The 15,771-nt window shown below is 39.7% G+C and overlaps 1 protein-coding gene across 3 annotated transcripts in view; it reads right to left on the bottom strand.

Moving 5' to 3' along the window:
• sh3pxd2ab (SH3 and PX domains 2Ab) overlaps window positions 1-15,771 on the bottom strand; it is a 48,317-nt gene that overhangs the window by 31,673 nt on the left and 873 nt on the right. For 2 of the 3 annotated variants that reach the window (XM_028603081.1, XM_028603082.1), the window contains exons 2-5: window positions 10,714-10,794; window positions 5,347-5,422; window positions 4,179-4,255; window positions 3,220-3,311 (exon numbers count right to left, since the gene is read on the bottom strand). In XM_028603081.1, the coding sequence (XP_028458882.1) occupies window positions 3,220-3,311; window positions 4,179-4,255; window positions 5,347-5,422; window positions 10,714-10,794 (326 nt within the window). Of the gene's footprint in view, window positions 1-3,219; window positions 3,312-4,178; window positions 4,256-4,681; window positions 5,423-10,713; window positions 10,795-15,771 lie in introns of those variants that run through there. The other variant, XM_028603083.1, reaches the window with a different exon arrangement.

Genomic DNA, 15,771 nt, shown 5'->3' with positions numbered 1-15,771 from the left:
GCCAATTTACTTAGGAGGTTTTAAAGATTTTGTCATTTGTATTGCTATATTTTGGCACAGCAGTTTACACAGTTCAGTAGTTGAAAGCTGCCTCAGGTCTTTAGGCATTACTCTGTCCAGTATCGTCCTCTATTGCACCCGTCAGTGTAACATCGTCTACTGTAGGCTATCATATTAGCCAGTCTAATATCACCATGACTGTCACATCCCCTTGACTGCCTCTTATATTAGTCATGGACTGCTTTGCTTTAGAAATACATTTATCTTTACATTTAACTTCATTTTAAATCATTTATTTCTCTCACAGTACAGTCCTGCTAGAATGACTAGTCTTTCACAGCTGTATAACAATATTTCTGAATTGTTTTAGGTCCTCAAACACCACTAATGACACTGCTAATTTTGTGTGTTGATTTCGGACAGCAAGACTTGAGGCCAATTACCATGAATTGACTGGATGTAAGCACAGAAAGTAAAGTCCAGGAAGTACTGATTATTTTTTGTATGCTGAGTCAGTATACTCGCTGCTGGGTCCCATATGCTCAGACCCTCAAGTCTGGACGTAGAGTTTGAGTCTTTTAGACTACAGCACAACTGTACAAACCAACCTACCTTCAGAGCAACAAGAAGTTTAAGAAAATATGCAAGAGCTAAAATACATGGGAAGAGGCCCTTTAACAGGTCTACAAAATATAAACAGATGATGGATATATCCATTTGTTTACTGGAATTATTCATAATTATGTGATTACCCTTGACCAAGATGCTGGCCTCAGAACTGCAGATGGTCTCCATGCAGAGTATCTAATGCAAAGGACGAATTTCCCCAAAGGGATTAATAAAGTGGAACTTACTTATTATATTAGCATTCTAAAAATATAGTACAAAGCAAAGTCACATTGCAGATAGGGCAGTAAAATATATTTTGCAGCAAGCAAAAACATTACCTACACTACCTACCTTAGGTTACCTTACCTTGTTGCAAACGACACAAATGCCCAATGTCAAATCTGCATAATTGGCAAACTAATTTTGCAGTGTTGAAAGAATGGTTGAGGACTACAACTTTGTATTTTAATTTTATATCTGGCCAGTGGCATTTGTTATCATAAAAGGAAATCTAAACTCTATAATTAAATATTCTCTGCCTGTACTCTCGTAAACAGTAACTTGAGGTGCCAATCAGAACCCCAGGATGTAAGAGGATTTGCAAGACTGAAAAAAATGTTTCTATTATCCAATTGTATTATAATATCTGTCACCAAGTTTCTCCAAAAGTTCCTCTTCTTGTGAAATATTCTATAGCTTTCAGCCTTTAGGCCTCTGAAACTACCTTAAGAGAGGACATCGTTATTTGAATGAACTGTTCATTACTGTGCATGCAAATGCATTCAAGCGACTGGAAATAAGCATCACTTTGCGTCAAAAAGATTTAAAACCACTCACTGCAACAATGGTCTAAATTATTTAAGCATTTCAGTTGTAGACTTAAAACAATCAGATGTCTGAGAAATACGTAGTTATCCCCATTTCTACACTTAATGGATCACAAGAAAAGACATGTTTCAGCCGATTTCACTTCCCTCTGGCTAACAACTTTCCACATGGGTAAAAGCAGTACCGTTTTATATACAGTATCTTTCTTGTAACGTTCATAAAGCCACACGCTATTACATTTATTTATCAGTATAAATCTATCTATCTATCTATCTATCTATCTATCTATCTATCTATCTATCTATCTATATATATTTATACCTGTGCTTTGTGCTAGTCCGTCTGCACTATTAACACACACACACACACACACACACACACACACACACACAATACTATCTGTCATTCATCAAAAGTCAAGAGAAACATCTTAGTTTTTCAAGCCTATTGCGTGGCTCCCTCTTGTGATAGAGCAACATCACATCCATTTATTTTATTATCTGTGCAGTGACATCTTTTGAACGTTAGATGGCAGTAGCAGATGAGGGCTTGACAAACAGTCTCAGCGCTGATGCTAATAGCACATGTCAGAAATACCAGTAAAATATACCTGAATCATGTTTCAGGGTGGAAATAATGTCACCAATATGACTGGCCTCAATATTAATCCAATTAATTGTAATAGAGATATATTGGATTGATTGAACTGCTTTTAACAGCCTGTACTAATCATGTTCCAGTGACTGGGGCAGCTGAACAAATATCATTATCACCTGAGCAAAAAAAGCTTTTATTCTTTATGCTGTTTCAAATTATTTCCATGACTATAATTCCTTATTTTGCCCAAAATGTGATGAAATAGCTTTCCAATTCACTTCAACTTTATGGTTGTAATGTAAACAGTTGTTTACCCAACACATAACAGCTTGAAAATACATTTTCTTCACCGTACCTCACACATTGTAATTTTAAAGGCATCACAAGATTACCTTTGTTGTGATATTGATAACTTGTGAAACAAAAGATTAACACTTTAATTTGCTCCAGATCCCCCAGTAGTAAACTAAGCACTTGGGTGGCATGGCTTTTAGACCTCAATGTCTCAATTTAAGTTAAGCTCGTCTAACACTGGAGGAGGATATTTCTTTGAAGTGGGATTAACATGAATGGGCAGTGGGGGTTAGAGGTGGTAGGTCTGGTGGTAGTGGAGAGACCACTCATGAGGATACCACATTTTTCTCCTTGTGGGTTATGTACAAACAACATTTGATGAGTTTAACATCATATTTTTAGTGAGAAAGAATACTATCCCAGACTTACTTAAATTAGGCATTAAGAATAGAACTTAAACAAAAAGTATTCTAGCAGCCAGTCTGTAAATACTCCCACTCTGACTTTGAAGTGAGTTTGACAAATGACTACCCTGAGAGCCTTATCTGTTCTGAGACTTGAACTCAGCTGCACTCTCATGACACCACTGATCCTTACGCATTTGTTTTGGGGATCAGGTGTCACCTCTCAGAAATCATTATTAATAAAACACAGTGCCTCTCAACCAGCATTAATCAATCATCTCTGAGACACAGCAAAGCCTCCGGATCAAGATGGGTCAGTGCGGGGGAAAGGCATCTGTCCCAGCTGCTGGGCCACACGCAGTCTGCTCCTGTTGTAGCCAGTGTTTAATGTTGGCAATGTTTGGTACTAACAGTTCATATAACAGAGATAATGCTAATGCTCAATGATAGCGTATGATTTCTAAAGTATGCAGTGATAGTTACTCACTCTGTGGGAGGGTTGAGGTCCTCTGACTTGGTCTCAAAGAACTTGAGGACCTCCTCACTTTGGGAAAGGTGGGAGGGAAGCTTCATCAGAGCCTGTGGGCAAGAAGGGAGGGAGAAAGCTACTGGATGCGACAAAGAACAAATTCAAAAGATTGCAGGTGTTGTTAAAAGTACTGGAGTGTGGTTTAGGAATTACAATGAGTAACCAGCTCATAACACTTAGTCATTGCACAGTCAGTCAGATGAGAAGACCAAGCGGAGATGTGGAGGGTGTGGAGGGGAAGGAAGAAGGCTCTGAGCCCAGGGTGAGGTTTAAAAAACAAAGGAAAACACATAGAGGTGATATGCTGTCTCAGCTGCATGGACATTCAAAATGAGATACTTCAGCCTACTGCACTTGAATCAGAAAATACATACTATAAGTAACCAAATCTAAAAAGAAATCTTTAAGCTTCTTGCCTTTACAGTAAATCATGCTTAGTTCCTCTAAATGAAAACTGCTGCCACACTTTGCAACGCACCTGCCCCACGTTCCCATCTCTGACCTAATGAATATAAGAGGGTCAGGTAGCCATCTGCACTTACAACGACACTTTAAATCTGCTGATTCATTCTTATTCTTTGTATTCCGTTTTACCCCTGCGCGCCCCCGTTTCCCTCGTTTCTTTTATAGGCTGCCTATTTACATTGGTGACAGGAAATGACCAGTGCAGATAGAGCCGTGCCTTTCCTGTTGAAGCTGGTGGGGGAGATAAATGTTGAGGCCTGCCTTGAAAATGCTCTGGCAAATATACAGGGAGGAGAGCAATGACATAGATAAAGTGCTCTTCCAACAAACACATACACCAAACATGAGTAGTCAACATTTACTTTCCAAGAAGATGTATTGTGTTAACAGCAGACAAAGTGATACTATGGACTCAAAGGAGGACATTATGAGACATACAGCCTTTGTCTTACTTTGCAGTAATTATCCAGGTGTTTCAGCCTTTTGACGGCTACATCTCTTATATGACTTCGGCGAAATAACACTTTACCTGAGGAAAAACAGCACCGTCAGTTGTACATACATCTATCAAAACGTATTTATTAAAAGGCTTGCTATTTGTAATGCATTTAGAAAAACACCAACATGTCATGGGAGATCCCTCCCCAACCGAGTGGATTCAGATGATTATTGTGCTAAATGGCAAATGTGGGAATTATTCATTGATGGGCGCCATTAACGGAAGCAATAAGGCCCCATCCCCTCTTTATGTATGTGTATATATGTGTATGTATTATGTGGATATGTATATATAGGTATGTGTGGTATTGCAATTCTAGCTGTACTGTAGATTTGGGTGGAAAATTATGAAATCGCAAAAAAAATAACAGCATTTACTACAGCTTCTTGTGACATGTGATGTTTACAACAGACAGGCTGTATATTTACCCAATGATCAATTAATAATCATATTCACCATTTGAAGTCCAGCTGTAAGAAGATAGTGTTTCCCTTCATTTGAAGGACATGACATACTAAAGAAAAAGTAGCATACATTGAATACGTGATTTAAATATTTAATGATACAGGCTTGATTCTAAAGAACCCCAAAGAGTCTTCTAATCCATTAATAGAGAGCAGTTGTTAAAAAGTTACTAATCCTCACTTTATAACTCCTAGGAGACTGACTGCTAATAACATGGTCAAATTGCATGAAGCCCCACTGTTTGTTGTGTGTAAGGGAATACAGTTCATCCCACGCTGGCTTACAGAAAGATCAAAACAGCACTGGTCAGACTTGAGCAGTACAGCTTGTCTAACAAAGGATCTCTTCACTGCTCTCCTCTGCTCTGGTCCACAATGAGTTTATCAGATTAGACAAATCCCTCTCTACTATCCTCCTACTGCCACAGCAGACCACAAATTGATTTAGCTTGGATGGAGTATGGCAGTTAATAAAACAATGCAATGTGGTGGGCCGTTCTATGGAGTATGTAGGGGTTCTAACAAACAGCGGTTGTGCATGAAAATGTCTGAAGGCTTTTCTTTTGTTTAAATACTGCAGTCTCTTGGATACTTCTAAAATTGATGTGACAGTGATATCAGAGTGTTGTGCATGCTATAATGCATTGTGTTTATCACCTGGCAAAAATGGAATAATCCTCTTTTTGGGGTCCTTCTGTCCTCCTTCGATTGGGAATTTGTCGAGGATTCGCATCTGCAAACGTGAGTGAGAAAGTAAAGCGTGTCACAAACATGAGTGCAGCAAAACATGCCTTTTGGATAGCAAAAATAAATAAAAAATGACACGTGACGATGTAAATGGCAAGCAATAATTATCTTTATTGCTTACCGTTTGATGGCTAAACCACAAACAGAAACAGTTGACCTTTTTGTCACGGTACATGAGGTCACCATCGGGTGTAATTACATATTGTCTGAAAAGCTACTGTGTCGTGAAAATACACAACAGTTTCACTTTGATCTCTGGGGAAGAAGCCAAAGTTACGTCCCCCACATTTATCTGAAAAAAAACAAGTTCAACTTAAAGGAGCTTAAAAAGCCACAAGAGGAGATAGTGAACACTTTGATGTTAACATTTGATACATCGGATCATTTCCAGGATCCATCTATTGAGAGATAAAGGGTCAAACAGACAAGAAATAGATACAAAGCATGCTGTGTTAAGTCTTTTATGACAGCTTACAACTATTTCCTTCTATGTGTAGCCGTTTGTAACTGTCTGAGCATGTGTCTACTCGGATATACGTATACATGTGTGTATGTGGACAAAGAACATGCTGTCTTGTGAATGATGTATGGGGTTGTTTTGTTGAGTGATGAAAAAAGCATGCATTGCAAATGTGTTAAGTATGTGTCTTCATGTGTCTGTATCATAGATAAGAGTTTCTGATTTTCTCATTAAATCACAATGTCATAAACACACATGAGAGCATCCTACAGTAACGGCAAGCTCAATCTCCAGATGCAGCCCTGCTTTTGTCCGTTCTGCTTTGCCTTGTTCTAGATGTGATCTGTTAAACAGCAAAAACTGAGCATCAAGCTAAAGCATGCTCAACTGGGAGGAGGAGACTGGGAGACTAGTCTCGGTCTAAACCGGGCCAAGAAGAACCAGGTGGACAAACGAATCTAGCTTAAAACGGCAAAGTGGGATCCGCCATGTCTGGGCCTGCAGGAGTTGTTTGTAGGACTTCTCCAGTAAGAGGTGGTTTGGTTTCTCTTCTTGTGGTTTTTTCCTTTTTTGCACTCATCTGGTGCCTTTGCTGAATCCCTAAGTTTCTCTCAGGGCATGGCATTTCCCCCTCCTCTGAAATATAAACAGCTAACGAAAAATGGTTTCTTTTGAAGAGGCCAGCCATCATTATTGTGTTTTAAGGGCAAAGTAAAAGGGCTGAGTATAAAGAACAGCTCCGGTTAACCACACCTGCACACAAACACGTCATGGTAAGATTTCTGATTATACTAGAGTTTTATGCTCCTAAAACTGAAAAGGCAAGACATCAAATGTGCCTTTAGAATACAAGGCAATAATACAATTTTACAGTAAGGGATGCAATTTCCATTTTTGTTTTTCTAACAGTGCACTGGCAACTGTATTGTTTGTCTGACACACCAAGCTGCACACTCATCATGTTATCAGCCTCCCAGCTGGATGCAGCCGTATATTCCCTCTTAAAATGGAATTGTTCACTCAAAACCTTCAGAAACCACCTCGGCTGACAGAGAGGCGTCTCATTCAGAAGCAATGATGACATAACCCCCTGGGGACCTGCCTGGATACACTCACAGCTCTACAGGACAGGTGTGAAAGCCGCTTCTATGGCAACAGCCGGACAACTTGGAACAAAACTCTAAAGGGAAAACATTTCTCACATTTCAGGGACTTGGCCCTGAGATGTTGTATTTACTTTATATTGCTATCGTAAACTTCAGTGTATTAAGCTGCAGTGTCCGCTAAGTGTTCCCATTGGGAAAATGAACCATGTAGCAACAGGTGCTATGATGTAATCACATTTCCCAGTCTCTTTTTTCCACACTTGATAATCATTGCTGTGAATAAACGCCAGAGAAAGAAAGCACAATAAACAGTCAATCATCTCTATTTTGGCATCATGACGTTATGGACATGAATTATGGTGACAGGAGGAACCCAAACAGGTTCTGAACACGGTTATTATAATCATAGAAGCATTTAAACTGAATTGCACTCACAGGAGAGGAGCAGGAGGAACAGACAAAGAGACACTGCACTGTGCAGCAGACAAAGAAGCTGTTCTAAAGGGGAATCATAGACGGGGCGAGTTTGGAGGAATGTTTGAGTGGGAAAACAATCTGATTCCTTCTCTGGGTGGTGTTTTGACATCTACTTGACAGATGTTGACTGCAGAAAAGATAATGATGTAACTGCCCTCGTGGTTAGAAACTGTCTCATATTTTTCATGCTTGTTACAAAAGCTGCATTGTTATCATTATCAGAAACAAGTAATATAAACTCACATTTATTTATCTGGTAATAACTAATTGCTGCAACACTAAAAAAATTTCAAATCTTTGCAACTGATGGGCCCAATTGACTATAATATGTTTATTCATTAAATAAGGAAACCAATGTTACACATTTACACATCAAATAAGGGAACCAATTTTACACATCAAAGTGTGCTTACATTTGTGAAAAGAAAGTGGTATGATGTATTTTCTGGCTCTAGAGGGAGCTGCGTGAAGTCTGACCAACTGCCGTAAGTGATGTAAATTGAGTCAGCGTTGGCTGGTTCTAAAGACTACAAAGTTTGAAAATGAAAAGATCTGATGGCATGGGTTTAGAAAGAAGTGAGCATACAAAACCTCTGTAGTCTGCTCCCGATTTTTGCTTAAAAGGAAGAAGCTTGAGGCTGCATTAGTCGCTACACAACACACCCAAATCTCAAACTGAACTGTCAGCAGTTCAGTTGCATTGTGGGTAATGTAGGCCTCAGTTTTGACAAAGAAGAAGAAAGCATGTAATAAAAATATGACATCTCTGGTTCTGCTGCATCAATTTTTATACTTAAAACTGTCTATGAGTCAGACAGCATTTTATTGTAGGAATGAAATGCTAAAATCTGTGGAGTACTCTTCGAAATAATCTTTAGACAATTTTCAGCCATTAGTTCGTCTTCCCTCATACACACAGGATTGACAACAGTTTTTTTAAGAAAAATAATCTTGTTCCATCTTGTGTCAGGAATGTAGGCCAGACAAATTATAATGCAGACAGAGTAGAGCTGACCCTAGTCCAACTCCTCAATCCAAAAATAATGACAACTAAGGGATTTTGGGAGAAGTTTCTGCCCAAAAGGAAACCAGACCAGCTTGCACACTCCACAATCCCCCTGAGGAAAGCTGTGACCCATGTGCTCTGTCCGCTGTGGTTCAAGGGTAAGGGTGTGTGTGTGTGTGTGTGTGTGTGGGGGGGGGGAACCTCACTCCTTCTCTTTGACAGTAAACTCTGTTTGACACACTGACCAATTCTGCTCACGTCAAACATACGCAAATCAAAAACACTTCCCTTTGACAAGAGAAACTAGCATTCTGTTAAATCCAGGCTCAGCAGTATACAGCATGAAAACAATGTCTTTAAAACAAGGAATCTCTGTGCTCATCTCTGTACATGCATTACATAGACTTCAGTTTAGATCAGCAGAAATAACAAAGCGAAGGAATCCGGTAAAAAGGAGATCCTGATAATTTATGATAATTGCTTCCCAGAGGAGCAGTTATGAGCTATGTTTAGTGCACTGGAGAGACTTAAAACATTAGCAGAGAGTGCACTTTTGGAGAACCATTTGTTAAGGAAAATGGATACCTCATCTTTAAAATCCAAACAGCAAAGCGAGGGATTTTACATGACCAGCTGTACAGTGCTAGCTGATGTTGGACATAATATGAATAATAGGCCACTGCTTAAAAGGCGTTATTGTTCCGTGACCTTACTTAGCTTTTCTGAATTCTGAATTAATGGTTATCTGATGAGATCATGGTCACATTTGTCAGGCCAAGGGTGTCAGATGCATTTTTTTTCTCTGTCCGCTTCTAGCGAACATAAACCATGCAATTGTGCTACACAGACAGAGAGCTGTGCAGAGTTGGAGGAAGATTGTAGGTGTCTGTTGGCAGACACACAAACAAAAACCCAATTTCTGCCAGGAGAAAAGACAACTATTTTAATACAGGCAGTATAAAAGTGAGACTATAGGTAGACTCGACATTACTGACATCATAAGGAGACGTGCAGCAGTTAAATAGCTGGCTTATCTAAACTTCCAAGGATTAGCGTTTTCCTTTCAGTCTTTGAATCCAAGCCGCCAAAACTGTTCATTACCCAAACCCTTTCCTGACCACAACTTCCTCCTTATTTCATCCAATGCATTATGGGATTGGTCCTTGCATTACCTATACTACCTCCTCCTTCTGTAAGAATCTTAAAAAGTAACTGTTTGTAATTATTCACTACGTTTTAAAATGACTTTTAAAGACCTATTGACATGATTGACGTACATCTTACCAAGTAGTGAGAAAATGCTTTTGTCTTCTTTTACACCTGCTCAATCCAACACTTATCATAGATTGTCTGCAACTTCTAGTGTGCTTCACTCTAGACACTTCATCTTTCACCTATATGACTATGTTCATACAAGGACAAATAAAACACACTATCCCCACCCAATTTTGTATGGACAGCTGCAGACTGTTGTTCTTCACGGATTACATTGGCCTGACAAACACACCCCGGCAGCAGGGATCTATGGACAAGACTAATGTTTACAGAGACAGTAGAGAAGCTCTGTTTCCATCAAACAGACCAGGGCAGAATTTTCCTGGCTATTAGCAAGAGACCAGAGAACAAAGGGTTTCCTCTGCTGCCTCCAATACAGCCAGCCCACCAGAGCCACAGCTTTGGAGAGTGCAGTCTGGCAGAGAGGGCTATTAGAGAACAGCCAGAGACAGTCTTTTACAAGAAAAATGCTTGATAAGATATGCAATGCTATAGGTTTAAACCCTTCACATTGTTGCTACATAGATGTTTCAATCTTTCTAACAAACAAATTATATATAGATAATGCAGCCCTGTGTGGTTAAAAATGTAAACTTGAATTACCGTTAGGAAATGCTTAAATTTCACTGGAGGCTACTGGATCCCGAAAAAACTCCTAAGGCATAACTTTGCCCCATGCTGTACTCTGACTGAGGTCGTGTTTTCTTCCTGCATCTGCTGACTGGATTTCCCCTATTTCCCTTTTTCCAAGCCAGCTCCAGTAGTCTTAAATGAGACCTTTCACAGAGCATACCGCCTTCAAGCAGCTGAACAGAAAGACGCGGCGAAAGGTCAAAAACTGACCTCACAGAGTTTAATATGAAGAAGACATATCCAGGCCATTTTCAACACACAATTTAAACATGTATTACGTGAGAGTAAAAGTATTTAGTTAATTTACTAGTATAGCATACCTGTAGGTCAAAGAACTTGCTGTATCTCCTGTAGATGACATGGGAAGTGGAGTCTGAGTAAGTGACGTTGATGAGGTACACCTAGTGAGAGATGCACAAACAAAAGAGGCCCATTAGGAGCAAAATCACTTTGTCAAAAGCACCACGGCAACGCTTTAGTTTGCCTTGCCCTAATGACACAAAGTGCATCCCCTCCTGAGTTAACTTCAAGAGGTCGTCTAAGGTCAAATAAACTCATTAAGTTTGTCTGTTTCCGTCACAAATTGGAAAAACATCAGGGGTCAATGAGAGGGCCAAAAGATTTCAAGTATTATGTCATTAAAACCATTCATAATGAATGACGTGTGTTTTTGAGTGCAGCTGTGACTCTGATTTCAGTGGTTTTAAAATATTTAAGTTTAAGTATCAATTTTCCTAATCATTCTGCAGTGCTGAAAACAAAAAGCTATGAGGCTGCAAACTTATATTGTTGCATTTTAGTGCCTTGTGTAACTAACAACTTTGCATCTTGCTTTTACAATGTCCACCTGAGTCCATGGTCTGAAGAAACAAATGATTCTCCCATTATGTCAACAACTTCCACTTATATCTATCACCAGGAATAATGACAGAGACGACATGTTTACTAATAATGGAGCTGAAATGGGAATATCATTTCCTTGGCAGACATCAGTCATTTACAGAACAAAACACTGTTGCCGGCCTTTTTCCCAAAATAAATTCCCTATTTGCCTCAACAACAAAGGGCCCACAAACAATTGTGCACGCCCTGAGGTTCGGAAACAGATGGCTGTACCTAATGCATTTCCATCTATGCGCATGGCAAAGAGTGTTTACAAAAGCAGCATTTTCACATATGGTGGCAATCTACAAGGACATCAGTTACTAGTTCAAAATGCAGTCTTCAGTCTGCACACAGTTCATTACCGAAAGAGTGTGCAGCGAGGCGGGACGAGCTCTTCAGCAGCTCGCTAATTAGATACAGACGGCATGACCAAACAGCATGTCTTAAAGCTAGGATGTGTGAGGTCAAGATACATCCCAAAAGAACCATGAATAATAAAATACGACAATATAAGTCATGCTACAGAAAACAATCTGAGATTAACTGAGTTAATCAATGTGTAATTTGTATGTAACACATAAGAGTAACACCAGAATTGGATGGTGATGGTTGCAACCAACATTATTGATATCTCATAACAAGCCTATTGTAATTCAATGCAAGCTGATTACATTCTTTACAGCAGATACAAAGCAAGTAATCACAACGACTGATGGTGATATATAGCTGACAAGAACATGTTTAACTCTAGTAAATATTAAAGCCAGTATTTAACAAGGGTGTTCAGGCAGTAAACTGCACAAGCTGAAGACTTCCCATTGATTTCATCTCTCCTGAAATAATCCCCCTCTTGCAATGTATGTAAACAAGGATTAGTTGCCATGCACTCTCTAGCTCCAGTGCCATGAGTCCCTGGAAGGAAGTCACACTTGAACAGTGGGGACAAAAGACAAAGGGTGGCTTCTTTCCTCTCTCAAACCGGATAAGCATGTTCAGTTGCTTAGCTCATAGATAATGAGATTTAATTTTGTTTTCCCTCTTCTTCCCTCGTGGGGACTTTCCAGTCAACCCTCACCTCCGGCTTCCATCCCAAGGGAAAGTGTGTGCCCTATGTTTAGTGCCCTCTGGAAGTCTCCCTCAGCAGGAGATGGATGATGCAATTGATCCTAACTCTCAGGTTAATTAATCCAATTCTACCTGATGGACTAATAGATTTTTGCAGTCCCGCTGAGAAATGGCTCATGGCTCATTGGATTTGATTACTTAAGTCAGTAAGATAACACCAAGCCCAGACCATGGAGTCAGATAAGACCAGGAGTCTACAGCCACACTAGCATATTTGACCCATTGCTTTCTCTATTCATGCGGTTTAGCACTGAGTATCTTCTCTTCTGTCTTTATGCTAAGCTAAGAAACTTGCTAAAACTTCTGGTCTCAGAAATAATGGAGCAACTCAAAATATGTCTTGGGTTTTCTGGTTTTATTTTAGTGTTTTTAATATTTGAGAAGAAGGCAAACAATATGAGTAGCTGAGAGACAGGGGGGGAATTAGAGGGCGAGTCCCGAGAGTTTGGTTGTTTGGTCCGCACCAGTTAGAATGAGCTTTCACACTCCCCGCCTGTCTACATATATCGATGACGTTTCATTTATGGGATAGTTTCGGATAGTTTAGCTTCCTCCGCAGCGCTGTAGAAGTAGGTCTGGCAATGCAGAATACAGTACCCCAAACGAACCAGAATATTCGACGAAACGCTCCAGGGTTCGGTTAAAAGGGACCAAACGGCTCAGGTGAAAAAGCAACCTAAGGTTGCTGCTATATAGTAATGATAATGTATTTACCAACACAGGCAACATGGTTGAGTACTCCAAAAGCCTCAAGGATAATGGTGGAAACAAGCACCTTTTCACTGGCTATCTGGTAAATGATTCAAATCCTATTTGATCGTCAGACACCAAGTATTTTATTACAGTTTAGGTATAGGAGTTAGACGCATATCTCCACATATCCCCCCTACAGCAGTGGTGGGGGCTTCCTCCTGTCATATAGTATTGTTCCCATTGACGATGCTTACATGTGTCTGGTCAAAGCAGGAATAAGTCCTATCCCTCCCAAAATAGATGTATATGACCCATGCTATTTTAAAGAACTTGGAAAAATCACTTTGGATGCTGGTGTGGCCATATTTTATACAGTATATGGTGTGGCCTTTCCTCTTTTATACCACTGCTGGCTTGAGATACAGCCATTTAGTCCCCTGCCCAGGGTTCTGCCTGCCAGCTGATGTCAGTCAAACACATACATTGGCATGCCCCTAGAACCACCAAAGGGAGCATTTCTGACATTTTACCCCTTTTTTCCTTTAAAATAATAAAAAATGTATTGACAATAATTATGACGGCAAAAGAGATGACTAAATAAGTCACATTAAATATGTAAAAACTAGAGATGGGCCGATACAATTTTTTGCTTCCCGATACCGATTCTGATACCTGAACTTGCGTATCGGCCAATACCAAGTCCCGATCAGCTACCAGTGTGTCATATATTTTATTATGTTTTAACAATTGTGTACTACCTGCATGGATGTGATATTATTTGTATCTTTGTCTGTTTGGCTCAGGTTAAACATGAACAAATACAAACAATGAATGCCACAGAACTTTCTTTTATTATCCAGTTTGACAGTCAGTTATAATGGAAAAAGAACATAAATAAACTACTTTAACATAGATTTTCTTTAGGGCTTTATTACGTGGTATCAGATCGGTGCATAAACTCCAGTACTTCCCGATACCAGCGTTTTAGGCAGTATCGGAGCTGATACCGATACTGGTATCGGACCATCTCTAGTAAAAACCCAATAAAAATCCATGCTCAATACCCCCTGGGTGCATGCTTTACTATAATACTATCCAAATGCACATTATTTATAACATTTACGCTGTTGTCTCATTATTTTGGGTTGTTTGTTCCACGTTAGTATTATGTACCAGCAAAGTAACAGTCAGGAAACTGTAGATGCTAGATCGGATCCGCTAGACGTGTCGATGTCACAGGACGTGCCTCGTGGGCCTTATTCTGCCTCTGATTGGCTTATCCTGGTATTATAACCCTAACTAATTCCCACTCCCCATGCCTAAAGCTCACTACATAGACCATTCTAGCAGATCCGATTTAGGATCTATAGGCTACCTCAGGAAAGTGTCAGAATGTGCAACATTGCGGTTGAAAACACCAAAGAAGTAGAAAATGGTCAGGAAAACAGCCTCTAATTGATCGACACACTCACTTGACAACATTCTCGGAGTCAATATGGCTGAAATAATCGTTCAGTTGTGGATTTATCATTCTGAAATTACTGTGAAGTAATCTCTGTAAAGACACTGCAGTTCCAGGCTGACAACAAAGCTAGGATCACACAGAAGACCTCTTTGGAAAGGCCCAGATGTTAGCTATCGTGCTAAACAAGCAGAATGACGGTAGCTTGAAGCAATGCGAGGTATTAAACATTATGTAACTTTATTTATAGATTGATAATTTTTGATTTATTGTACAAAGACACTAGCCTGGCTCCGCCCTACGTACTTCCGCTCAATTTTCATTTTCCTTCAGTACTCCGTCTGGGTTTGCGGTATATTCTTGGTTTTTCTCCGGTCAAATCTTTACCGGTCCAATCAGCAAACAGAGGGAATGGCTGAGAACGATGACGTTGAGGTTGTGCGCTAGTTTTAGTTGTAGTTCCGTAACAGCTGCGAAGAAAGACGCGAGCGAAGCCATTCGGTCCGTTGTGGCAAAACTGCCCAATATCCAGAAGTTAAAGCCCTAGCAAGAACAATCTTTGCTGAGTTTTGTTGGTGGCCATGATGTTGTGGCCCTCCTCCCCACGGGGTTCAGGAAAAGTTTGATTTTCCAGCTCGCTCTGTTAGTGGTGAAAGAGTTGGCTAAGGCGAACGCTAGCGATGCTAAGCCGACGTCATGACCAAACGTTAGCGATTGGTTTTGGCAGATCCAGAGTGGCTCTGGGCAGATCCAATAGTTTTAAACTTCAACAGAGTACCCGCCTTCAAGAAAGTTAACACTTGTTAATGGAGAGTGGCCAGACTCTCTGTACAAATGAAATGTATGAGAGTCTGGTAGGACCAGGCTACAAAGACACTGTAGTTCCTGGCTGAATAAAAAAAGCCTTCAATTGCACAGAAGACCTCGTTGAAACAGTGCATATATCTGCTTCTAAAAAATACACTACACTGTATCCATCTTTAGATATTGAATATGACATAATAAAACATTTTCATAATAGAAAGTTTTCTCAGAATTCTGACTTTAATCTCAGAATCCTGACTTTTATTTAATTATTTTTTTTTTTTTTAAAAAGGTCAGAATTCTGAGAATAAAGTCAGAATTCTGATATTAAATTATGAGAATAGACTTTATTCTCAGAATTCTGATTTTAAACTTAAAACTCAATAAATGTTTTCACATATGGCCCTAA

Source organism: Perca flavescens, chromosome 17 (genome assembly GCF_004354835.1).
Source record: "Perca flavescens isolate YP-PL-M2 chromosome 17, PFLA_1.0, whole genome shotgun sequence".
In the NCBI taxonomy this organism is placed as follows: Eukaryota; Metazoa; Chordata; class Actinopteri; order Perciformes; family Percidae; genus Perca; species Perca flavescens.
This window is presented reverse-complemented; position numbering and strand designations above follow the sequence as displayed.